This window comes from Anabrus simplex, chromosome 8 (assembly GCF_040414725.1).
Source record: "Anabrus simplex isolate iqAnaSimp1 chromosome 8, ASM4041472v1, whole genome shotgun sequence".
NCBI classification, from domain to species: Eukaryota; Metazoa; Arthropoda; class Insecta; order Orthoptera; family Tettigoniidae; genus Anabrus; species Anabrus simplex.
In genome coordinates this window covers 37191674-37218284 of record NC_090272.1, presented here as the reverse complement: position 1 = coordinate 37218284, position 26611 = coordinate 37191674, and the positions used below count along the sequence as shown (strand labels likewise).

At 41.5% G+C, this 26611-nt stretch overlaps 1 protein-coding gene across 1 annotated transcript in view; it reads left to right on the top strand.

The window, feature by feature from the left end:
* Cand1 (Cullin-associated and neddylation-dissociated 1) overlaps nucleotides 1-26611 on the top strand; it is a 197164-nt gene that overhangs the window by 66844 nt on the left and 103709 nt on the right. The window contains exons 9-10 of the mRNA XM_067153221.2: nucleotides 5609-5769; nucleotides 11651-11856. Coding sequence (XP_067009322.1) covers nucleotides 5609-5769; nucleotides 11651-11856 — 367 coding nt within the window. The remainder of the gene's footprint in view (nucleotides 1-5608; nucleotides 5770-11650; nucleotides 11857-26611) is intronic.

Here is a 26611-nt window from a genome sequence, read left to right as displayed (position 1 = left end):
GAATTTACAAATTTTCCAAATGGTCTAAATACATTTCTGCCATTATTCCTGAAGCTGGGGAGCCCATAGGAAGACTGTCCTGCTTGTAAATTTTTCCATTAAAGGTAAAATAATTATTGGAGGTTACAAATTATGCTTAATTTTTTGTGTTTTAGAAAATTGTCCTTGATGATCTTTAAATATTTTTTAAAGTGTTATTTTAAGTTTTTTTTGTATCGTAAAGGTGGAATATTGACTTAACTTTAAAGTATACGTACGACAATACGGACTTTACAATGAAATTTATTTTATGTATTACAATAATATCGGTGGTGAAGGTGATTAAATTTTGAAGATTATAAGAATGAGGAAAGTCATGAAGGAACGATCGCTTGAATAATAACACAAGAGGGAGTCATGAAAGAAAGGACGACTCACTTTACATTAGATGCTCTAATATCACAGATTCGGAAGAAAACTAAATGTGAAGGCCTCCAATATAGAAAATTTTCTGATACTACTGGTATGTAACACACTGGATCATCATAGTATTCCAGCTATTCGATCCCTACTCTGAGGTAGTGATTTGAATGAGCAGTGTGCACACTTAAACAGAATAATTACACAGGAGTGTTCGCGGCTGTCTGCAGCCTGGTCATTCTAGCTCTGAAACTTTGAACTGCTAGATTGACACCGTAGTACTTTTCGCTAAAAGTGAGAAAATGTGCTGTTTTCATTTTATCGAATTCATATGAAAGCGTTGCTTTTAATCACGACATTCATACTGGCATCGTTGTAATGACATGTTGACTTCAGTTGGGAAAACTATAAGGAGAGTCTGAGAATTCTGTAGCGAAGCACGGGTACATCAGCTAGTTGTTTGATCCAAATAGCATTGTGCTTCGCATAATGCACGGGCGCGTGATGCAATACATTAATCTATGCATTTGCTAAGTAATGGCATTTAAGTGCATGACCGATACATATGTGTGGTGCATGAGTTCATACTATTTTCGGTAGACTTATCAGAGACTGATCATCCCACTCACGTACTTCCTGTGAGGGAATAGAGATGTGTAATTTTTAGCCTCGTAGCCTCGTATAGCAACAGTCAGGCTTTGAGACAATAAGTGTTATAAATATATCATAGTACTGTGTTGCGCAAGACATGTAGAATAAGCAATTTGACCAATTGTATCTCCTGATTTCTCCTGATTTTTCCTGATTTTCAAATCAAAATCTCCTGATTTTTGGTTTTGTAAAGTTGGCAGGTATGTATATGTTTTGGTGCAGTGTGTACTTCACCAATCTTACAAATGTACGCGATATCGTGTCATGCTTTGAGATTCCATGGAAATGCTCAAGGAAGTTCTGTACGGCAGATATACCACTCCATTTCGCGTGTATTGAAAACGATCTGGTGTTATTTCAGCTTCGTTGGAGTGGAACATCTTTCCTGCTTACGTGTAGCCGTCATGGCTTAACTCTTCAGGGAGTTTATCTGCTGCCTAGTTTGCTCTGTCTGCTTTGAAGTATCATATTTATTCGTGTATTTACCCATACTGTGAGTAAATCAATTTGGACCCAATGATTATTATTAAATATTTACCTCTATCACATATTTTCCCCGCTTTGTTTGTTCAGGACTGAAAACCAAATTTTATTTTTCCGCGTGGAATTTCTCCACCCCCTGTTTAGCTTGACTACCCTAACATACCTGCCGTTGTTTGCAAATTTTAAAAAATTGGAATTACATGCATACTTCATCACAATATCTGAATCGGGGAACATTTTTCTAAACAATAGTCCTGTGTGATTAGAACATGATAATGTGAGGTTATGTTCTGCGATGAATGCTGTGAGCAAACATTCTGCTTGGATGGCTGCATTGTTTTCTTTCTCGCCAGCCAAAAAGTACTTACTGTGATTTCCTCGCATATATTTTACCCTGGTGTGGATAAAAGAGGAAAAGAGAAAAGGCATGTATGTCTCTGTTGTTTGGTATGCATTAAGGTTAAATTAACAAATAATTAAACTCTTCTCTATAACTTTCTTCAATTTTCCAAATTTTCCATGTAAAATAACGGTTTTCAGTCATCTTGGATTCTGTATTGAAACATGACACGACGACAGGAAATACCTGTAGCTTATGATACTACTTTTATCATTGCTACTCTCAGTGGATATCGTGAAAGGTTCATTCCTTAAAAATTGAACCGTTTTAGAATCTGCATCACAGGCCATTTCATTAACAATGGCGAGTGTTTTTGTTCTGGCACATGCATATTTCTTCGCAGTATCTAAATCTAGGAACATTTTTCTAAACAATTGTCCTGCGTGACCAGAACACAATAACAAGAGGTTACGTTCTGCGATGAACACCGTGAGCAAACATTCTGCTCGATTGGCAGCATTGTCTTCTTTCTTGCTGACAAAAAAGTACTTCATTTTTTGTTCTTCCCTAAAGAACTAGCACTGTCTTCATTATTGCATGATGTTTTGAGTTACAAGGTATGCATTTTATATCGTGACGACTCTCAGAACAAAGAGCAAAACAGTTTCCTCTACTAGACTGTAATGTGAACAGAAATGGAAATGGAAATTGCTGCACAGGGTTCTGATTAATTCTCATTCTCCATTATCACTTGTAATAAGAATGCTTGTATTATCCAGCGTGTAGTAGGTCAATCAGCTGACCAGCCGTCTCGAGTTGATGGCGGTCTTCCGGGACAAATATTGTCCTGGTTCCTTGCTTTAGAGCTGACTGCCAAGCCAGAAATGATGGGAAAAATTACACGAAGAGTAATTTATACTTTAAACTAAGGTTGCAGACATCACCAAAGCAGTTACAATATTCTCCTAGAGAATGGGAATTAATTGCAGTGTTTTCTTAACAAGTATGTCACTGGAGGTCAGATTGGTGAAAATTTGCAAGCGATAATAGTAATTAAGGTGATCGGAAGAAGAGATGAAAATTTGGAAGGTACCGGGCGAGTTGGCCATGCGGTTAGAAGCGCGCAGCTGTGAGCTCACATCCGGGAGATAGTGGGTTTGAACCCCACTGTCGGCAGCCATGAAGATAGTTTTCCGTGGTTTCCTGTTTTCACACCAGGCAAATGCTGGGGCTGTACCTTAATTAAGGCCGCGGCCACTTCCTTCCCATTCCTAGGCCTTTCCTGTCCAATCGTCGCCATAAGACCTATCTGTGTCGGTGCGCTGTAAAGCAACTAGCCAAAAAAAAAAAAAAGATTTTTTTGGAAGGTTACATCCTTAATTATTAATTATCATCCGTTGCCTACAAATCAGTATTTATCGTATTTTCTTATAAAATGTCCTTAAAATTTTTGCTTGAACTTGGAAAACTACGTAATTTCCACTCCCCTCAGTTCCCTGCCTCAAAACTCTGAAGAAAAAAAAAAAAGTGGGAAAAAAATACACTAGTAAATATGGTACTCCACCTATACATACAGTGCTCTCAGTGCTTTTTCCACTTGCAGTTCCGTGTGTGATTTCAGTTTAATTTCTTCAATTGCTCTTTCAGGGTGAATTTCATTTTGGGTAGAAAAAATGTCTTCTGGGGCTAGGTCAGGTGAGTATGATGGATAGGGAAGCACAGTTGTCTTCGTATTGATCAAAAGTTTACGAATCAACAGCAATGTGGGAGGTGGCGCATTGTCATGGTGGAGACTCCAGGAATTGTTTCTCTACAAAATCTCTGGAATAGAACCAGCTTTTGGGTGGTTAGGCCATGTGCATTTGCAGAGTTTCGCCCAGGCGTGTCGTTTGGGCTCATCAGTTGGATTGGTATGCCCCTCCAAGTGTCTACTTAGCAGTGGCAGATCGACTGCCTGGTCCAGCCATGTTAGCAAATACGTATTGCTAACCTGTTAACCACCCAAAAGCTGGTTCTATTCCCTAGCTTTTAAGATCTGCGGCCGTGAAAGCCATTTTTTAATTTGTCTCTCTACAAGTCTGATGTTTTTCACCTGACATTTTCTCTCAGGCGGCTCAGGACATCAAGATAATACGAGTGGTTCACCGTTTAACCCTCGGGTAGCAGCACAACACTGTTCAAGTCAGAAAAAATCGTCAGCAACTCTGTCAAATTTGACCTGGCACAGTTTCTTTGGTCTCATAAATCTTTTCATACCACTGTGTGTCTCTGTAAACATTTTCTCCAGTTCAAAAATGTTGTTATACTGCTTGTAATATTGACATCTCAACAATCACAACAGGTACTAGACAGAGTCTCAGACTAACAGCTGCTAAACAATGACTAATTTTTCAGAAATGCGTTGCAAATAGCTAGTTATGGGACGGGAGATCTGGCATGAACCAAGCATGCGCAGAGAAGAATGTACTTACTTCCCGGCTTGTCCACACACTCGTGGTTTGACCATTAGGGAATGAGAGGGAAAAGCTGCTTGATGTTTCTGGAAGGTAACAGATGTATAAAGCATGGAAACTGTCATATGAGTGCTACAATGGGAAAATCACTGTACAGTTGTTGCTAATGTGATGCATATACCACTACTTTGTCTCAACTGCTTATTCACAGTTTTTCATCATGTGAAATCTGGATCTCTGAGCGCCTTTCTTAAAGCCCATTAACTGCCAGAAAAGTTAATTTTGAACTTTAGAACACGTAATAATGATTTTGTTATTGGCCTTTCTGCATTGATTGCATAGTACCGTATCTACTCGCCTATAACACCCCTTTTTTTTTTTTCTCCATAATTTTCAATAATTGGGTGGATATAATAGGTGGCAATGTTGAAAAGTAGAAAAAGGAACTTCTAGCATCTTTAAATCAACACACAGAATAGTTACAGTATTTAAATCTCTACGCGGAAGTGATATAAGCATATTTGAACAGTTTTGCGTCAGCCCCCTCCTGTATTGCCACAGCTGATTGGTCACATGAAACACCACACAGAGTTTAAGCGTGCAGTGTTGCAATGTCTGAATTCTTGAGACAAAGCAGTGAAATTCGATTACAGTACTTTGTTAGTATAATCTGATGGAAGCCACTGGCTGTCATGTACGCCATCCTACTCATAACCTAATGCTTGTAAAACCTTCAATTATTGTGTTCAATATATTTTATTATCTTTTATTAAATGCTAAGTACGACTCTGCCCTGTAAATATGTATTGTATATTTGTATAACCTCAAATACGTATTGTGAATAAGTCTAACATCAAAATTTGTGTAGTCAGAAACTGTAGGAAACTCTGTAATCCAGCCCAATGGTCTCGTCACTCCCCAGACATAACAATCCAGACATTGACAAGACTGCTGAGTCTTATGTGACGTCTGAGCCACACCATTTCAGATCTCTTAACCTAACTTTTGCCTGCCAGGTACAGAAGTTGTACTGCTTGTTCAGTCTTGATATTACCAGCGTTTCATCCCTGTGTGGCATGGGGCTGTTAATTTTATAAATGGTAAATATTCAATTATTCAAGCTCTTTAAACTTTATTCTTTATGAAATTACCAGCCTGATGCGCCATGGAGTGAAATCAAACTGTGATCTTGATCATGATTAATTGAGAATTGTTTGTGCATACCTACTTTTGTTGTTCATAATGAATCTCAAGTGGTTCATGTGTTAAATTACTGTCCCAGGTGCCATTAATTGTGAAAGCTGTTCACAATCAGATGAAAGAGAAAAGCATCAAGACTCGTCAGGACTGCTTTGCTCTCTTGAAGGAGTTGGTACTCGTACTGCCAGGTGCACTCACCAATCACATTCCAGCTCTGATACCTGGCATCCAATATTCTCTAGGGTATGTATGACTCGTTGTCAGTTCTCTTATATTAGCACAGCACATGGTCATGTCCTTGCATAGTCAAACTTTGGGGGTATCACGGGTAATCTGTACTTTTGGGAATACCCCGCACCTCTTGTCTCTTTATCACAGTTTTGCAATATTCAAAATCCAGTGGTTGTAAACTATTTCATTTTTAAAATATCAGTAGTCACAATCATGGAGTTAAGGGTTGCAGTTCCATTAGCTATCAAGCCTTCCACTGTATGAAGGGTCAATTTGAAAGATTGCCGGTATTAGCTTAGACCATTTTCGATCTGTAAATTAATTCCATATGCCCAAATTTTGATTACTGGGAAAGGAAGATGATTTTTCCAAAGTTGCAAGAAGCTGCTGTTCAGTTTTTTTGTACATCACCAGCTACAGTTTTCTGAGTGATTTTCTACTGAAAATATGTGACAATGGAAACCTGTATAGACCATAGAAGGAATAGATTCATTTTATCAGATATTCATGAATGTGAAGTTTAGATAATTGCAGGCTCATTAACATTATTGAATTTCTACGTACAGTGAAACCTCGTTAAGACGTTTATGCAGGGGACAAGGAAAAAGAATGTGTTAAGCGAGAAAACGTACTACTGAGTACACGAATAAAAACTATCCAGCTGGGATATGGAAACACTAGATATGTTTTTTCCAACATAAGGGGATTTTACGTTGTATATCCGCTGGTACAGTGAAAACTCTATGAGAAGAGAGTATTAAAAGATGTGAAAAATACAAGAGAACAAATATGTAAACTTATTTCGCTGGGGCTTATAAAATAACGATAGTGCCCTGAAAAGTGTTAAAAACACCAGTCAACAAATATGAAAACATTTGAACAGGGCCCATAAAAATAACGAAGTATTAAAACAAATGTTAGTAAAAGCCATTTATTTCAGACCAAAGGGTTATTAAACATTATTTTTCTGGTCACACACTTAGACAGTGAATTGGAGGCTATACGTGGCCATGTGCAAGTTCAACAGAATGACTTTGGCTACCATTTTGAATTGAACAAAACTTTGATCAACCACAACCGACTAGAGTGATCGAGTCGAAACTGGAAGGTGCGAGTTTCAACATTCACGCCAACTCTGTGCGCTTAAAGACATGGATTCCAGTCGACTTGCTGATAGACTTTAATTTTGTCTTCATTAATAAGGAATTTCACGACTTTTTCCGTATCCATAATTAGGCTATTACAAGACAGATATGCACCACACTGTTCAACTTCACATGATTGTTTCATATGTAGGCTATCAGGCGTCAAATATTCGCTACCCTTCACTGTACAACTAAAAACGAAATACATTTCTAACTTCTGAATGGAATGCGAAATACAAGCACAAACAAGCTCATTGTGTTATTCCGCAGTCTGTTAACCGGCAAGCAAAACTGAGCATTTCTGACGCTAACGGCTTGCTCCTCGAAGGTGCAACTTATCCTGTGAAGTTCAAGAATTCAAGGCCTTTTCCCGTTAGCACGCAACTGTGGTGAGGACTCTTACTCGAGTTTGAAAACATGTTCTTCCCACAAGGGATACAAATAAAATTTTCAGGGCTAGGAAAAATGTGATCGTAGTAAGCGGTAATAGCAGAAATTTGTGATGCGATAAGTGAGGTATTTTTATATAGATTTAATGCGATGAAAATCGGGGCTTCGAATTTACAACGTGCAAAGTAGGAAAACGTGTTAATGAGGAACGCACTGAGGTTTTGCTAAATTCAAAAATGCCCATGCTGTTGGTTATATTTGAACCACCTGCGTTTTGCCGATGACATTGTGCTCATAAGTGAAAATCTAGATGAGCTAGAAAGCATGATCCAAGAATTAAAAACTGCTTCTGCTAAGATTGGTTTGGAAATGAACATTCATAAAACTAAAATTCTAAGCCCAGAGTGTCGACCACTTAAAATGGGAAACCAATATATAGAAGCTGTCGATGAGTACATCTATCTTGGACACAAGATAAAACTTGGAAAAGACAACCAACGTGCAGAAATTCCTCGCAGAATAGGTATGAGTTGGACTGCATTCCGAAAACTAAGGTTCATCATCACCAACAAGGATGTTCCCATTAACCTGAAGACCAAGGTTTATAATACGTGCGTGCTGCCAGTTACAACTTACGGTCTGGAAACGATGACTCTGACGAAGGAAAGTGCTCGTAAGCTTCAGCGAACACAACGAGCCATGGAGCGACAGATGCTAGGGATCAGCCTTAGGGATAAGATCCGTTCAGAGGACATCAGGAGAAGAACTAATGTAACAGACATCCTAGAGATAGTAGCAAGACTAAAATGGCAATGGGTAGGACACGTAGCTCGACAAGACTACAACAGGTGGACCTATAGGATTGTTCACTGGAGACCATGGGGACACAAGAGAGGCATTGGAAGACCCCTGAAGAGATGGCTCAACGACATAAAGCTGTTGGCTGGAACACGCTGGTTCCAAGTGGCTCAAGACCGAAGACGATGGAAGCAAATGGAAGAGGCCTATATCCAGCAGTGGATTGAAATAGGCTAGAAAAGAAGAAGAAGAAGAAGAAGCTGTCAACTTGCATTCAAAGCCACACTCGTTTCCTTCCCACTCCTAGCCCTTTCCTATCTCATCATCGCCATAAGACCTATCTGCGTCAGTGTGATATAAAGCAATTTATAAAAATAAGTAGAATAATACCGTATTTCACGGCATAATCGTCGCCACCGCGTAATCGTCGCATCCTTTATTTTCAATACAAAAATCGGACTTTAAACCTTTAATTACATAATCGTCGCACGTCCAAATTTTGTTCACTAATCTGGTTAAACGGTAAAAGGAACTGCAACGTAAGTTGCACATGAATGCGCAATTTAAATACGTGTATGGTTTATGGGCAATTTGGCAACACAGTCACGTTTGCGACATGTTGCACAACGTATAAATAAATAATACCGGTATATGTACGACGCATGGCTTACCGGTAGACTATCGGCAGTTTGACAACGTGGTCGCGAGACAGTGTACTATTTATTCACCACCTACATATTATGCTTACCGGTAGACTATCGGCAGTTTGACAACGTGGTCGCGAGACAGTGTACTATTTATTCACCACCTACATATTATGAGTTCCCATTTGAAATACGTAAGGCTGTAAGTTATCGCTTATCGGCAACGTCGCCAGGAAATACCGGCTAGGTAGGTTGAATGGACCTCGAACCAGCCCTCAGATACAGGTAAAATTCCCTGACCCAGCCGTGAATTGAACCAGAGGCCTCCGTGTAAGAGGCCAGCACGCTACCCCTACACCATGGGGCCGGCTCCTGTGTTATTGCGCACGAAGTGAAATCCAAGACGATAACGCAGATTTCCACGGAATTATTCAGCCGAATTATTTACGATGTCTCAGTTGTCATCGCTAGACTCTTATCTTACTACTACGTCATAAGTGTCCGGGCATGGCATGAAAACTTTTATCCAAGCAGTCAAGATAATTATTATCCAATGCTATTAAAGTTTCATTTTATAAACTCGACAGTAATGTAATGTAAAATCATCAATAACTGGGAAGAAATATTAACCTAATTACCGTATGTTTAAAAGAAATTGAAAAAAAATGAATGTTTGTTACTGACGTCTCGGAATACAGTCAACTATACAGTAGATCTACACCGCGCTAGCTAGAGCTCCGGTTTGCGAGCTTTGCGCAAGCGCAGTAGTGTGTTGCAACCAACGAGCTAAACTGATAAATTGTTGCATGCTTCCTTGCTGCCTAACAGTATTGGCTGCTCTGGAATGGACAGATCACAGATGCATTTATTTGTTTCAGATTTACGTGATTACTGTAGACATGTGTGCGTGAGAATTTAAGTTTTTAATTTGTGTTTTGGGTGTTTGCAGAAATAATTTGTTTTAATAGTGAACAATTACGGAAAGTCATTTACATCGCAAAACATTAACGTGTGAAGCATTTATAAGCGATTATGGGTAAATATAGAAACTATTCTGCGGGCTTCAAGCTAAGCGTAATTGCCTTCGCTGAACAGCACGGGAACAGAGCTGCAGAAAGAAAATTTTCTGTGAGTGAAAAGTTGGCGCGTGACTGGCGGAAAGTAAAAAACAAGCTAAAAAGCACAAACCCTTCTAGACGCGCGTTTAGAGGTCCTAAAACAGGAAAGTTTCCTATAATTGACGAAGAAGTGTTTAGGTACGTCAGTGAAATACGTAACAATGGCTGCAGTGTATCATATGAAATGTTACAAATTAAGGGACAGGAGGTAGCGCGCAAACACAACATACCGGTAACTCAGTTTAAGGCGACTCGTGGGTGGATTAAGGGGTTCATGCGACGACACAATCTGTCAGTGCGAAGGAGAACAACACTAAGCCAAAAGTTGCCTGCTGATTACACGGACAAGATTGTAAATTTTCACCGATTTGTCATACGTTTGCGCAAGGAAACTTCGTACTTGCTTTCTCAAATCGGTAATGCCGATCAGACTCCAATCTTTTTTGATATGCCTCGCAACAGCACTATTGCGCTAAAAGGATCACGGAGTGTATTAATGAAAACCAGCGGTAGTGAGAAGTTGCGATGCACGGCAATGCTAGCCATTTCAGTTGACGGGAGAAAGTTGCCGCCTTACATCATTTTCAAGAGGAAAATGATGCCTAAGAATATACAGTTTCCCCGTGGAATTCATGTACGAGTGCAACCAAAGGGTTGGATGGACGTAGAACTCATGCTGGACTGGGTTAAAACTGTGTGGAATAGAAGACCTGGTGCACTACTAAAACAACCAGCTCTGCTTGTTTTAGATAGTTTCCGAGGTCACCTCGTGAACGAAGTGAAGCAAATTCTCACTACAAATAAGACACGACAGATAGTCATTCCTGGTGGCCTAACATCTGCTTTGCAGCCACTAGACGTATGTGTTAATAAACCCTTTAAAGACCACTTACGTCGATTTTACGAGTGGATGATGAGCGGCGATCAGCAATTGACGCCCGCCGGAAATATCAGGCGTCCACCGTTGGACTTGTTATGCTCGTGGGTAAAGAAGAGTTGGGATCTTATACCACCTGAACTAATCTCCAAGAGCTTCAAAAGGACTGGGATTTCGAATGCACTAGACGGTTCCGAAGATGACGCAGTGTGGCAGGGAGACGAAGAATCTGATACTGGTATTAACAGAGGCGAGGACGGCGCATCAGATAGCGAAACCTGCGATAGCGACACCGAAGATTTGGAATAAATTGCGTACCGGTAAGTCCGCATTTCACAACAAAGCGATAATTTTTTGCAAGTGTAATATTTTAACTTCAATACTCAAATTAATGACAAATTAACTTAATACGTTCATTTTTATTTTCAGGTTGGAAAAACGTTCGCCGAATTGTTGCGAAAAGTTATGAATTTTGTTTTAGACTATTTTAATTATTTTGATGTATAAACGCGAGTATTACGTGCATCTTAAATTTGTATCAAATACAATTTAGTTATAAATACATTTTTTGAGTAATACAAATACTGGTATTAAATATTCATCGTATAATGGTCGCACCCTACAATTTTTTTCGAAAATTTTGGTATAAAAAGTGCGACGATTATGCCGTGAAATACGGTAATCCACTGTTTGAAGAATTTCCGCAGCCTTCCTTTGTATCAAAGCTCGAAGATGGGCGTCATTATTGGGAAATGGTTGTTTGATATTGACTTTCATTAAAGAATGATTAAATGAGACTTTTTCTAAGTACATAATTTATCAGAAGTGAAAAATAATATGAATCTAGTATTTGGTTATTTGTTGTATTCAACTCTCAGATCTTCTGTCCTAAAGTTGTATGTTATTGATGGTCTCTTCCAGTGATAAGAACTCGAGTAGTAACATGAAGATTGACACACTTGCATTCGTCCATTGTCTGTTGACTTCACATCCTCCAGAAGTATTCCATAGTCACATGGCAGTTTTAGTTCCTCCAGTGATAACTGCTGTTGGAGATAGCTTTTATAAAATTACTGCTGAAGCACTGCTAGATCTTCAGCAGTTGGTGAAAGTCATTCGTCCATTAGGTAAGCAGCTTTTTTAAGTCATACAGAAATACATCTTTGTAACTGTTTTGGTATAAATTGCATTGTGAGAAGCAAAAGTACTTCTTATTACAAACAGAAAAGTGTTTTCAAACCTGAAAAATAGTGTATTTATGTCATTGTCAACATATTTTGCATCTAAATGTTAATTGGTTTTACTAACGCATGAATACTGTATTTACTTGCATATTAGACCCAATTTCTTCCATTTCACAGCTACAAAAGGTAAGCAGGGCCCAGTATGTGAAAATCTCCTGTTTTGTATGGTGAACATAACTTTAGACCTACTTAATGGTAAATGGTGAACACATGACTTCTAGGCCTACATACTTTATGCACTCATGTAGTGGACATCACTGCATTCAACAAAATGGTCTTGGTAGGTATTTTTCAATCTTAAAACTGGATGGATTGTTTGCAGAGAAACTAGTAAGCTACACTTGACACGAAATGTAGCAATAATTTAGACATGATGTATAGGCTTTTGGACTTATGCCGTGTCAAGAAAATAAGGTGAAATTCTTGACGTTTTGCAGAGAAACTGTGCTCTGCATCCTCAGAAGAAATCTCGGCTGATCACTAGAAAGGCTTCTTAAACAATGACACTTTGAATTTGGACGTTATAATAGAAGTGGAAATGGTACGTTCATTCGCCACCAGATGGCCTCCAGGATGTGGCACAATGCTAGTGTTCGAAGCGGAAGCTGACCAAACCATCACAATCAGACTAAGCGGTTCACATAACGTGTTTGCATAACATATAATATAGACACAAGCCTGGAATGAAACATCTGGCGACGAGGAACGCATATATTTGGAAAACACTGTGACGAAATAACAATAGTGAAGGAACAGGGAAGGGAACTACCTACGTAAATTCTTCGCAACCAGGTATAACTTAATTGATAGCCAGTGTCCCTGTTGAAATTGTTAAGATTTCTATGCATTTCCACAGCTTCCCGTATAATCCTGAACCTGTAGTGTCTAGTGTGGGTAAGAGCTTGAGCATCTTGAAACATGACATCATGACCCGACGATAGAGCGTGCTCAGCTTTTGCCGATTTGTCTGGTAGGTTAAGATGAATATTACGTTCATGTTCTTTGATATGGGTACCAATGGACGGCATGTTTAGCTGATGTATACCTTACCGCACGTACAGGGAATTTCGTGTATCCCAGGATGTAGAAGGGGGGACCATTTGTCCTTGGTTTTACTCAAACTGTGGACAATTTTAATGGCGGTCCCAAACACATTTTTTATATTGTGTTTGCGGAGGACCTTGGCAATTCGATCTGTGGTATTGTGAATGTAAGGCAAGTAGGCAGTTCCCTTCACTTCTTCCTTCTGTGAGCTTTGCTTGGTCGTTTCTCTGGGAGGTAGGGCTCTACGAATCTGCAAATCGCTGTAACCCTTACCCTTGAACGCGACTTTGAGCATATCCATCTCCACCTGGATATGTGATGGTTCACAAATTCGTCTCGCTCTCTAGGCGAGTGTCGTGAGAATGCCTTTTTTTTGTGCTGGATGGTGGTGAGAATCTGCATGAAGATAGCGATTTGTTTGGGTAGGTTTATGATAGACGGTATGTCCTAAAGAGCCGTCCGGTTTATTGCTTACTAGAACATCCAAGAAAGGAAGGCATCAGTCCGACTCCATCTCCATAGTAAATTTTATTGACGGATGTTGCTGATTTATGTGGTTTAGAAATAGATGAAGTTTCTCAGGACCTGTCCAGACCACAAATGCATCAACATACCTCCACCATATCATAGGCTTGACGGGTGCTGAAGCAATAGCCTCTTCCTCAAAATGCTCCATAAAGAAATTAGCCACTGTGGATGAAAGTGGACTTCCCATAGCCACTCCATCTGTCTGTTCGTAAAAATTCCCACCCTACAAGAAATAGCTGGACGTCATGCAGTGGTAAAATAGCTTATTAATGTTCTCAGGGAACAGGTGTTCAATGAGAGACATGACCGAGTCAATCGGCACTTTAGTGAACAAGGACTCCACATCGAAACTCACCAAAAGTGCATTAGGTTGAAGGGTTATGGTTGACAGCTTGTTGACGAAATACCAAGAGTTCCTGACATATGATTCAGTACGTCCTATGTGTGGCTGAAGCAATTTGCTTAGGTACTTAGCCAGAGCATACGTAGGAGAACCTATCGCACTAACAATAGGTCTGGAGATAGTAGGTTCGAATCCCACTATCGGCAGCCCTGAAGATGGTTTAACGTGGTTTCCCATTTTCACACCAGGCAAATGCTGGGGCCGTACCTTAATTAAGGCCACGGTCGCTTCCTTCCAACTCCTAGGCCTTTCCCATCCCATCGTCGCCATAAGACCTATCTGTGTCAGTGCGACGTAAAGCCCCTAGCAAGAAAAACAAAAAACAAGGAAAAAAAAAACAGTAGGTCTGAGGGGAACATCTTTTTTATGGATCTTAGGATCTTAGGCAGTCCATATAATCTAGGTGGCACTGCATCCCCCGGAGACAGATGTTTAGCCTCCTCTTTTGGAACTGAAGATTGCCTTAAGAGCTTCACTGTGGCGTTGGACACTTGAGTGGTGGGGTCACGTGAGCTCAACCTGTAAACAGGCTCTGACAATATAGCCGAGATCTTATTCTTGTACTTGTCAGTGTCCGTAACCACTGTCGCATTACCCTCATCAGCTGAGAGAATGGTCATTTCAGAATCATCTCTAAGTTCCTTCAGAGCTCTCCTTTCGCCTCTTATTGAATTCCCCCTCTAGGGACACCATGACCTTGAAGTCGGTGTGGGGGCTCGTGTGCTTGTTGATCCCGAGGGCTGTGCCAGCTCAGGGTTACCCATGCTGGATAGGCCTCGGTGTAGGGCCAGACTAACAAGGTGTCCCCCGAGTTGCTTGAGAGGTGTCTGTGCTCTTTATTCTTCATCACAATTTCTACCCTTCTATTCTCACCATCTTTAATATCATTCCTCTTCCTGTCTGGCCATCCTCTCTGCCTCGGGTAGATTAGGTTAGACATTACAGAAAAAATTAAAAAAATAAAAAAAATAAGAAAATAAAATAAAAAATAAATTTAAAAAATTATTAGGTTAGTACGGAGGTTTTATCCTCCCCCAATCACAAGTTTCGGGTCGTGGCGAGGTGATGCATGGCTACTGGGAGAGTAGTTCCAAGCGACCCCCTCCAGATACCGGGCGCCCTCTGGAGTATATAGCCTTGCCTCCGGTAAATCTCCTTGGCTCTGCCGGAGGTCGACCTCATATTTCCGTGAGTACTCGTGGGACAAAAGACGGAACCTCTTTCTCTTCCTTCTTTTACAAAGGGTGGCACCCTTCAAAAAACAGTGTCAAATATTGCTAAGAAACGTAAGCGGTATACTCCAGTTCCTGTAGACTACATGAGTGACGAACGTCTTCCTCGATTCCTGGTTGCTTCCAGGGTCGATGGTAAAAGTTTCCTTGACGAATGTCCTTTTATGATAAGCAATTCCATCGAAGAAATTGTTGCTGGTGAAGTCGACGAGATGCGCAAGCTCCGAGATGGATCCGTACTTATCAAGACATCTACGGCTGAACAGTCCAGACGGCTACTTAAAGCCAAGTTATTCGGTAAGGTAGAGGTGAAAATCGAGAAGCACCAAACCCTTAACTCTTGCAAGGGAGTTATATTCCACAGGGATTTGGTTAAGTCTTCCGATGATACGATGATCCGGTACCTAGCACGTTGGGGTGTAACCGACGTGAAGAGGTTGAAGAGGCGTGTGGGTGATAAGCTACTCGATACGGGTGCTTTCATCCTTACCTTCGACGCTGAGACCATACCTGAACGAATAAAGGTAGCAATGTATCGCCTGACTGTTCGTCCGTACATTCCGGCACCAATGAGGTGTTATAACTGTCAAAAGTTTGGCCACACCTCATTGCGATGTACAGGTTCGACGACCTGCAAAATGTGTGGGAAGTGCGAGCATGCTGGGGTTGAATGCACACCACCACCTGTGTGCGTCAACTGCCCGGGTACGCATGCTCCAATCTCCAAGGAGTGCCCCACATTCAAGCAGGAGAAGAAGATCCAGGAGATAAAAACGCTGGATAAGCTATCTTATCCAGACGCCCGGAGGAAGTTCAAATCCATGGCTGCTCCGGAGTTCTCCATCTCATTCGCGGAAAAGGTCACAAACGTACGGATCACTCCACAGAGTTTTGTACAGAACACCGGTACTGAAAATGCATTGAAAAGTCAAAGCCAGCAACAAAATTCAGTAGGTAAAGAAACTGGAGTTTCACCATGTGAAGCACCGAAAAGAGCGTTACTGTCGACGTTGCCTGGGAAGGGCCCTTCCCAGGAACGTTCGGCTGGGAAGTCCTCCCCCAACAGGGCGGGGGGAAAGACTTCCCCAAATAGGGCTGGAAAGTCCAGCCCTCCTTCCAATGCCCAGATCATAAAGGAGAAGGTGAAGCCACAGAGCTCCCTTAAAAAATTGGAGAAGAAGCCTTCTCCAACTCAGTCGGGGTCCACAGGATCACCGAAGAAATCCGGCAAGCCATCTGCCGGCTCTCCCCAAAAAGAGAGAAACGGTGGGCAAGAGCGAGAGGCCCCGACGCCCTCTTGTTCGATCACTTTCTGGAGAACCTAGTTCTCCCAGAAAGAAGGCCCACTGTTCCAGACCAATGAGATCACCGTCCGCGGAGGGTCCAGTCACTGCGCCTCCTTCTTCTGAGGAGACAATGGAGACTGAACCACTCATTGTCGTGGATGGTGACGACAATACCGACAACAACGGCGGAAAATGGCAGGTAGTTGACAAAAAGAAGGGCAAGCAATTGTCCTAATTTCGCAACACTACCAATCCACACAATGGCACTATTGCAGTGGAACTGCAGTAGTTACCACTGTCGCCTAGCTGAGTTACGTCAACTGATATCCGTCTATGCGGCCTCCATACTCTGTCTACAGGAATCTCGTTTGAGACCTGGACACGACACGACTATGAGAGGATATCGTCTTTATTCCAAAGACAGAGTAGCTGTGGATGGCGCGGCAACTGGGGGCGTTTGTACCCTAGTTCGCTCCGACATCTTCAGCGAAGAAGTACCGCTCCGTACTCAGCTAGATGCAGTTGCAGTTCGCACTTCGTTGCCAGTAATGACAACGGTTTGCAACGTGTACTTTCCACCGGATTATAACCTTGATATGCATGCACTACAAGATTTGATCGCTCAGTTGCCTCCTCCTTTCCTCATGCTGGGGGATGTGAACGCCCGTAACACACTATGGGGTTCTCCGTCTTCCTGTTCTAGGGGGAGGAAGGTCGAGCAAATGATCAACCTATTTGATCTTTGTGTGCTCAATACAGGGGAACCGACACATTTCAGTAGCGCGCATGGCACATTCTCATGCCTGGATGTCACTTTGTGTAGCCGTGCGCTAGTTCCCCTGCTACGGTGGCAAGTTCACGACGACCTCTGTGATAGTGACCACTTCCCGATAATTCTGTCTCTCTTGAATCAAAGACAGTCCGAAGTACCCAAGCGCTGGTTACTTCGGCGGGCAAATTGGCCAGAATTTACAAAACGCGCAGTGATGGCTGATGATATGCTGGAGTCTGTTGACGACCACGTCTCTTCCATTACTACTGGAATTTTGGCTGCTGCAGAGGAAACAATTCCTTCCTCGTCCGGTATTCGTCGCCGGAAGCAGGTCCCATGGTGGACGGACAAAATTGCAGCAGCCATACGTGATCGCCGACGGGCTTTTAAGCATTATCGTCGGAATCCTACGATGGCCAATCATATCGCATTTAAGCGTCTGCGCGCGAAGGCCCGTTTTTTGATTCGAGAAAGTAAGAAAGCTACGTGGGAAAAGTATGTGTCATCCATCACGGCACATACTCGTCATCACAAGTGTGGACAAAACTCCGCCGTATTGTCGGAGTACAGAATGTGAACTCAGTACCCGGAATCTCCATTAATGGAGATATAGTTACGATTCCTTCAGTCATTGCAGAACACATCGCGTCACATTTCGCAGATACGTCCAGCTCTAGGAGATACGACCCTGCATTTCTTTCAATTAAGCGCGAAGCAGAGGCCCACCGTCTCTCTTTTGCCTCTAGTGCTTCTCATCCCTACAACGTGGCCTTCACGGAGTGGGAGTTGCGAAGTGCACTTGCGCTATGCAGAGATACGGCTCCTGGACCGGACAAAATCCATAATCAAATGCTTAAGCATTTGAGTGACAGATGTCTCAAGGATATCCTCACCCTATTCAACAGAATATGGAGTGAGGGAGTGTTTCCATCTCAATGGCGTGAGGGAATTGTAATACCAATTCCCAAGCCAGGTAAAGATCCAAAACTTCTGGATAGTTATAGGCCAATATGCCTTACAAATGGCCTCTGTAAGCTATTTGAAAGGATGGTTAACCGGCGTCTTGTGTGGGCCATGGAAAGGGAGGGCCTCTTGTCTAACTACCAGTGTGGTTTTCGCTCTCATCAGTCTGCCACTGATCATCTGGTCAGACTGGAGAACGCCATTCAGGAGGCCTTTCTCCGGAAGGAACACCTAGTCGCCGTGTTTTTTGACCTGGAAAAAGCTTACGATACTACCTGGCGATATGGGATTCTCTCCACTCTACACCAGTGGGGATTTCGGGGAAATTTGCCAACGTTTATTGAGAACTTCATGTCCCTCCGTCTCTTTCGAGTCCGAGTAGGGAATGCATTTTCTCAATATTACGTTCAGGAAAATGGAGTACCTCAGGGATCGGTACTGAGTGTCACGCTGTTCGCAATCGCCATCAACGGCATAGTTGCCGCTGCTGGGCCCGCAGTCGTTCCATCGCTGTATGTAGACGACTTAGCTCTACATTACAGCTCCGGAAGGGTGGCGTTTGCAGAGAGACAGCTACAGCAAGCTATTAACCGAGTAGACAGATGGGCCCTGCAACATGGTTTTCGATTTTCAGCAGCGAAAACCTCAGTTGTACACTTCTGTCGACGTCGGCCTGTGCATCCGGAACCAGAGCTCCGCTTGCGAAACAGTGTCTTACCAGTGGTTGACACCTGCAAATTCCTGGGTCTCCATTTTGATAAGAGACTTACGTGGCAGCCCCACATCCGTCAGTTAAAGGTTGCCTGCATGAAGAGACTTAACATGCTTAAGTTTCTCAGCGGCACTTCGTGGGGGGCTGACCGTGCGGTACTGCTACGATTTTACACGGCGACTGTCCTCTCCCGAATTGACTATGGAAGTGCGGCTTATGGCTCAGCATCAAAATCTACGCTGAGCCTTTTAGACAGTATTCACCATAGTGGAGTAAGGCTGGCAACGGGTGCTTTCCGTACTAGCCCCATTCCTAGCCTGCTCGCTGAAGCGGGAGTTCCACCTTTACGGATAAGGAGGCAGCAGTTACTCCTAACGTACGCTGCCAAAATTCGTGAAATGCCGCTACATCCAAGCTATCAATGCATCTATCGCACCCAATACCACCAGCGGTGCCAAGACCGGCCGAATGCCACACGGCCGGTTGGGTTTCGGATTGATAGCTTGTGTCATGATTTGAATATTGATATCGGTGGTTGTCTTGAACAAACTCTTAGCGAGGTACCTCCGTGGTTGGTTCCGCGACCGGATATACGTCTAGATCTGCTCCGTGGACCCAAGGTGAACACGGATTCCTCCGTTCATCGGAGGTATTTCCAGGACTTTGTTCACCAATATCCGGCCGCGAGACTTATCTTCACGGATGGTTCTAAAATCGGAGATAATGTTGGTTGCTCTTTTGTCATTGATGATATGAGTACGAAGATCTCGCTCCCTAAAGTATGTAGCGTGTATACTGCAGAGCTTTACGCCATCTTAGAGGCTCTGCAGTTTGCACTAAGTGACGAAAGAAGCCACTTTCTGTTGTGTACCGATTCGTTAAGCTCTCTGCAGTCTATTGAAACCTGTTTCTCGCAACACCCACTGGTGCAGCAGATACATGACCTTCTAGCCAGGTTAAGCGATGCTAGCACCAGAATTACTTTCGCTTGGCTTCCAAGCCACGTTGGGATTGCGGGAAACGAACTTGCGGATGAAGCAGCAAAGGAAGCTGCACTTTTACTTCCAAGACCCGTCAATGTACCTGCTAAGGATATTTGTTCTCAGCTACGTCGAACCATCTTGGCGTTCTGGGAATCGGAGTGGCTAGATATCCGAACTCCCAACAAGCTGAGAGCAATTAAGAAGACAACTACCGTGTGGCGGTCCTCTTTCCGACCTTCACGGAGAGAGGCCATAGTACTGTGCAGGCTGAGGATAGGTCATTTACGATCCACGCACTCTTATCTCCTAAAGAGGGAAGACCCCCCAGTGTGTTCTTGTGGTGCCGAATTCACCGTGGCCCACATCCTCACAGAGTGCGCCGATCTCTCTGGCCTAAGACGGAGCCTCGGCCTGCAGGAAACACTCGAACGCATACTAGCCGATGACGCGACTACTGCTGATCTCGTCATCCGCTTTATGTGCGACAGTGGACTTATCAAGGGTATGTAAATTACAAGTGTACTGTTACTCAGGGAACGTACGTTCCCTTTTGATACGTTAGTAATCCTTTCGGCCTAGTTTTATAATAATTTTTTGTTTTATTTTGTACTGCGTTTCCAAAATCCTTTGTTGCATAAATAATTTTGTTTTATATTTTAAATTTCTTTTCCACTTAATTGTTCAGAGAGGATGATTACCTCGTTGTACTTCCTCTTAAAACAAAAATCACCACCACCACCTCTTATTGAATTGGGCGGGGGTACAGCAGCGGACCTTATGAGTCTCACACTTTTCTGTCTTAAGTCCTCAGCCTCATCCGTAGGTAGTTTGTGGATGGCTGCCTCCACTCAAGTAATTAACTCCTCATTGGGAATTTTAGAGGGAGCGACAGCGAAATTGAGACCCCTAGCTATAACTGCCGTTTGGTTCTCGTCCAAGGATTTCTTGGAAAGATTGATGACAGTTTTACCAGCGTCCGGGTTCGTGCGAGAGACCACCTGTTTCTGAGCTAGACGGAGGAACTTTGATTTCTGTCTGAATGACACCTGGTTGAATTTTTGTTTAGCCTGTATAGCAGTAATGCGATCGAAAGTCAACCACAATTCCCGTGAGAGTGTGTTGCTTAACAGTAGGTGTAAACGAAACAACTCGCTTAACAGTAGGTGTAAACGAAATAATTCTCGGGAGACTGAATCCAGTTCCCTACGAGTGTTACGCACTCTCTCGATCACAAGAGCCTTGCTAGCGCGTTGATATATTCTCCTGGCTTTAGGTGTATATAACGTGTGCTTCAGCTTCACACAGTTGGGAATGATGTTATGGTCCCTGCATCTCAGTAGAAAGCACAAAGAAGAATAGACTTCTTTCTCCTTAATTTTCTGTTTCATTTCAGGCTTGTGTCTATATCATACACCTGTCTGTCATGTGTTATGCAAACACGTTATGTGAACCGCTTAGTCTGATTGTGATGGTTCGGTCAGCTTCCGCTTCGAACGCTAGCATTGTACCACGTCCTGGGGGCAATCTGGTGGCAAATGAATGTACCATTTCCACTTCTATTATAACGTCCAAATTCAAAATTTCATTGTTTAAGAAGCCTTTCTCATGGTCAGTCGAGATTTCTTCTGAGGACGCAGAGCACATTTCTCTGCGAAACGTTAAGAATTTCACCTTATTTTCGTGACACGGCATAAGCCCAAAAGCCTATACAGTATCATGTCTATAAGTACGGGCCGTGAAAGCATTAGTGACAACATAACAATAATTTCCTTAGCATACGTTTAGAGGGGATGACAAGAAATGAAAGGCGGGGTAGTTATGTTCATATTCAAGATTTTAAACAACAGTGCATAAAGAACTCTAACCCAGTATTTTTAGAACACTTGCAGTAGTCAGTTGTGTTGATAAACTTTTGTTTTGCATTGATAAGGAAGAAGTTAAAATATTCAACTTATACAGTGAGTTACCATATTTACCCAGTTGTAAGCAAACTTTTTTTTATTGGTTCATAAAATGCCCCTTGGCTTAGAATAGGTTTAGTTAACAAGGCCATTAAAGTAGACATTTCTTCTGATGACGATGACTGCCTAAACAATTAGCTTATAACTCATATTTTGTCCCGTATTGGCTCAACACAACTAGGGTTATGTTACAAGGAGATTCCCGCCTTCCAATGCTTGTCAGTTTCTTATAGCTAGTTTATCATTTACATAACATAATCCAGCTTAATCTCTGAATATAATACTAATTAGAACAAGTTTCGTTCCAATTATGGAACATCTTCAGCTCAAAGATTTAACAAAAATAGACAAGACAAATAAAACACTTGTGATGATTATGATAATGATAAGATAAAATGTTCGTTCATGTTGGGTTTTAAATTTCCAACAAGTCAATGTCCAAGTTAACGAATAAAAACGACGTAAGGGATCTTCTTTCAAGGCTGGAGAAGTATATGCTTGTTGAATCTTGAGGGTAAAATTAAGAATATAAAAGATTTTCTTAAAATATGATTTTCAACTGTAGTTGAAGTTGAATTTAAAGTTTGACTGCTGAAATAAGTCTCGTAGTCCGTTGTGTTATGTTTTGCATCCGCCCTTATGCCATGTCATGAGCTGACGACTTAAATTCAACTTCAACTACGGTTGTTTTCAAGAGTTCCCCCGAAAATCATGTTTTTAGAATATCTTTTATATTCTTAATTTTACCCTCAAGATTCAACAAGCCTATACTTCTCCAGCCTTAAAAGAAGACCCTTTACGTAGATTTTATTGTTTAACTTGGACATTGACTTGTTGGAAAATTTTAACCCAACATGAACAGACATTTTATCTTATTATCATAATCATCACAAGTGTTTTATTTGTCTTGTCAATTTTTGTTAAACCTTTGAGCTGAAGATGTTCCATAATTGAAACGAAACATGTTCTGTTTAGTATTATACTCAGAGATTATGCAGGATTATGTTATGTAAATAATAAACTAGCTGTAAGAAACTGACAATATTGGAAGGTGGGAATCTCCTTGTAACATAACCTTAGTTACCTAAACAATTAAATGGCAGAAAATGTATTCCTTAAGCTGTGTTTATTAACCCACCCGACTCATATGACGTGACTCATTTGACTTTAACTCAAATGACTTTAACTCAAATGACGAGACATTCATGCACCGCACCGATTTTTATGTACTAGCGTGACGAATAGAATACGTAGTGAGATCATTCACCGAATTCAAGCGCGCTCCCGCAGAGCGAGGCTAGTGGAGCCAATCACCAAAGCTACACGGTCAGCTGTTTTAGTGATAGTTACACTGATACGCAAGTGACTAAATACAACACCCAATTATTTAAACTTATGAATATCTGTCTGCAAATGAATAAGGGTAGAAAATCTCCAGGATGAGGAAATTAGACAGACGTATATGGATAGAATTAGTGAAAAGTTCCGAACAGTGGCCAGTAAGCAGGTTCAGGATATAGGTAGAGAATGGGTTGCATACAGGGATGCTGTAGTAGCATTAAGAAGGGAATGCCTAGGAACAACTGTGTGTAGAGATGGGAAAAAGCAAACATCTTGGTGGAATGATGAGAGCAGCTTGTAAACGTAAAAAGAAGGCTTATCAGAAATGGCTCCAAACAAGGGCCGATGCAGACAGGGAATTGTATGTAGATGCAAGAAACAGAGCAAAACGAATAGTTGTGGAATCCAAAAAGAAATCGTGGGAAGATTTTGGTAATAACCTGGAAAGGCTAGGTCAGGCATCAAGGAAACCTTTCTGGACAGTAATAAAGAATCTTAGGAAGGGAGAGAAAAAGGAAATGAACAGTGTTTTGGGTAATTCAGGTGAACTCATTGTAGATCCCAGGGAATCGCTGGACGGGTGGAGGGAATATTTTGAAAATCTATTCAACGTAAAAGGAAATCCTCATGGTGGTGTCGTGAACAACGGAGCTCATGAGGAGGAGGAAAACTATATTGGTGAAATTACGCTTGAGGAAGTGGAAAGGATGGTAAATAAACTCTATTGTCATAAAGCAGCAGGAATAGATGAAATTAGACCTGAAATGAAATATAGTGGGCAGACAGGGATGAAATGGCTTCATAGAATAAGATTAGCATGGAGTGTTGGTAAGGTACCTTCAGAATGGGCAAAAGCAGTAATTGCACCTATTGATAAGCAAGGGAACAGGGAGGATTGCAACAACTAACGAGGTATTTCATTGATTAGTATACCAGGCAAAGTATCAGCTGGTATTTTGGAAGGGAGGGTGAGATCAGGAGTTGAGAGGAAATTAGATAAAAACCAGTGTGTTTTAAGACCACAGCAGGGGGGCTGTCAGGATCAGATTTTCAGTATGCGTCAGGTAATTGAAAAATGCTACTACGAGAGGAAAAGACAGTTGTGTTTGTTTCATAGATCTGGAGAAAGCATATGTCAGATTACCGAGGGAAAATATGTCCACCATACTGGGGAGCTATGGGATCAAGGGTACATTATTAACATCATTCAAACACATTGTTGTTGACAATTGGGCTGCAATGAGAATTGGTGGTAGAATGAATTCTTGGTTCAGGGTACTTAACAGGGGTTAGACAACGCTGTCATCTTTCACCTTTGTTGTTCGTAGTTTAGAATGATCATCTGCTGAAATGTATCAGGTGGCAGGGATGGATTTTGTTAGGTGGAAATGTAGTAAGCAGTCTGGCCTATGCTGACGACTTGGTCTTAATGGCAGATTGTGTCAAAAGCCTTTGAATTTTGAAAATAGGTGCAATGGGTATGGTATGAAAATTAGCCTTTTGAAGACTAAGTAGGTAAGAAATTCAACAGAAGTGAATGTCAGATACAAAGCTGGAACAGGTAGATAATTTCAAGTATTTAGGATGTGTGTTCTCCCAGGATGGTAATATAGTGAAATTGAATTAAGGTGCAGTAAAGCTTCGGTGGTTGGGTCATGAGAGGCGAATGGAGGAGTATAGGTTACCTGGGGGAATAATGGACTCTGTTATGAAGAGTAAGTGAAGTAGAGGGAGAGCAGGACGACGATGGTTAGACTCAGTTTCTAACAGTTTAAAGATATGAGGTATAGAACTACAGTAAATGAGGCCACAGCACTAGTTGCAAATAGAGGACTGTGGCGAAAGTAAATTCACAGAGGCTTGCAGACTGAACGCTGAAAGGCAGAATGGTCTGTAATGACAGTGCATGTATGAATATTACTGTCAGAGAGTTTTAAATAATATTCTCAGTTCGCACGAAGAAAGATCGTTGAACTTGAGGTTTTCCATTCCAACCTCAATTTAATGGAGGAACACAGATAAAAGCAAATGTTACAAAAAGCAAAAGGATTTTTTTCCACAGAGCACCGTCTTATTTTCCTACTGCTTTTCCCACACCTGTGGGGTCGCGGGTGCGAACTGCATCGCACATGTGGATTTGGCCCTGTTTTACGGCATTTTAAACGAGCACATAAAACATTTAGTCAGTATGGGTACATAACACATTTTGTATATTATCTCTTTACACTTCCTTGGTACTTCTTATTCCAGACAAGGTTTCCTACACTCTCTTAGAATGAATTGGCCTGTTGTACCTTCTTGCTAATCTCCATGTCCAGCCTTATCATTAGGGAGTGGATTTTTATGTGCTAAAAATGTGAAAAATATTTATTTTTTATGTGCTGAAAAACTTTAAAATATGTGATAAAAATTGAAATTATTTTCCTTTAAATATCACATAACTACTCGCGCTCAAGAAGTAAATAAGTATAATGTTTTGTATTAGAATATGGTGCTACCAAACGTGCTCCTTAAGGCAAAATGGTGTCTGTATATGGAAACGTGCTGTATGGTATATTAATTTTTGATATGCCAGAGTAGATATTATGGTTATTTTTTTTAAGGTAATGTTTTGTTTAAATATGGCAAAAGCAACTTATCATCTTGGAAAAAATAGTACCAGTACTGCTAATAGTACTCACCCATCACACGCTGGAATATTAGTTGCTAGAAGTAGTCTCAGAATTGCAGTGAACAACAAAGGTCAAATCCAAATTTTCCATCACAAATGCATGCCGATTATCTCTAAAGAACGCCTTATACTGCGAAAACGATCGCTCCACATCACAGGAAGTCAGACGAGCATAGTTAAAGAGAGGAATGTCACCAACAATAACGCCATCAATTTCGCCAACATGAGCACCCTCTAATACACTAGAAATTTGGCACATTGTTTGAAATCCTCTGCTTTTCCTGAACAAATTTTGATATTTGACCTTTAACAGTCCCTGTACCTGCGAAGCCGGGAGTGAATCTAATTTATTTTCAACAGCGCGCACTTCCTTCACTGTTTCGGACAACAGGTTAGTGGATTTTTCAAGTATGTCTATAGTTTTACACAAGAAGCTTAGATTGACAGATATAAACGCCAAATCATTTTTCAAAGAGCTGTCTTTTAGTATCTCTTGAAGAATCTCAATTGACGACGCGTCGTTTTTATCTAGCACGTTCACAACGGATGCAAAACTTTCAAAATTGTCTGCGTAGTATACCACAGCGCTAAGCCAGGTACCCCACCGCGTAACAATAGGCAGAGGAGGAAGCACAAGATCCGGGTTTTTCTCTTTAAAGAGATCGATTCTTGAGGGTGCTTTTACGAAGACTTTTTTTGCCATTAGACACTAATTTATCCACTTGAGGATACTGAGCTCGCA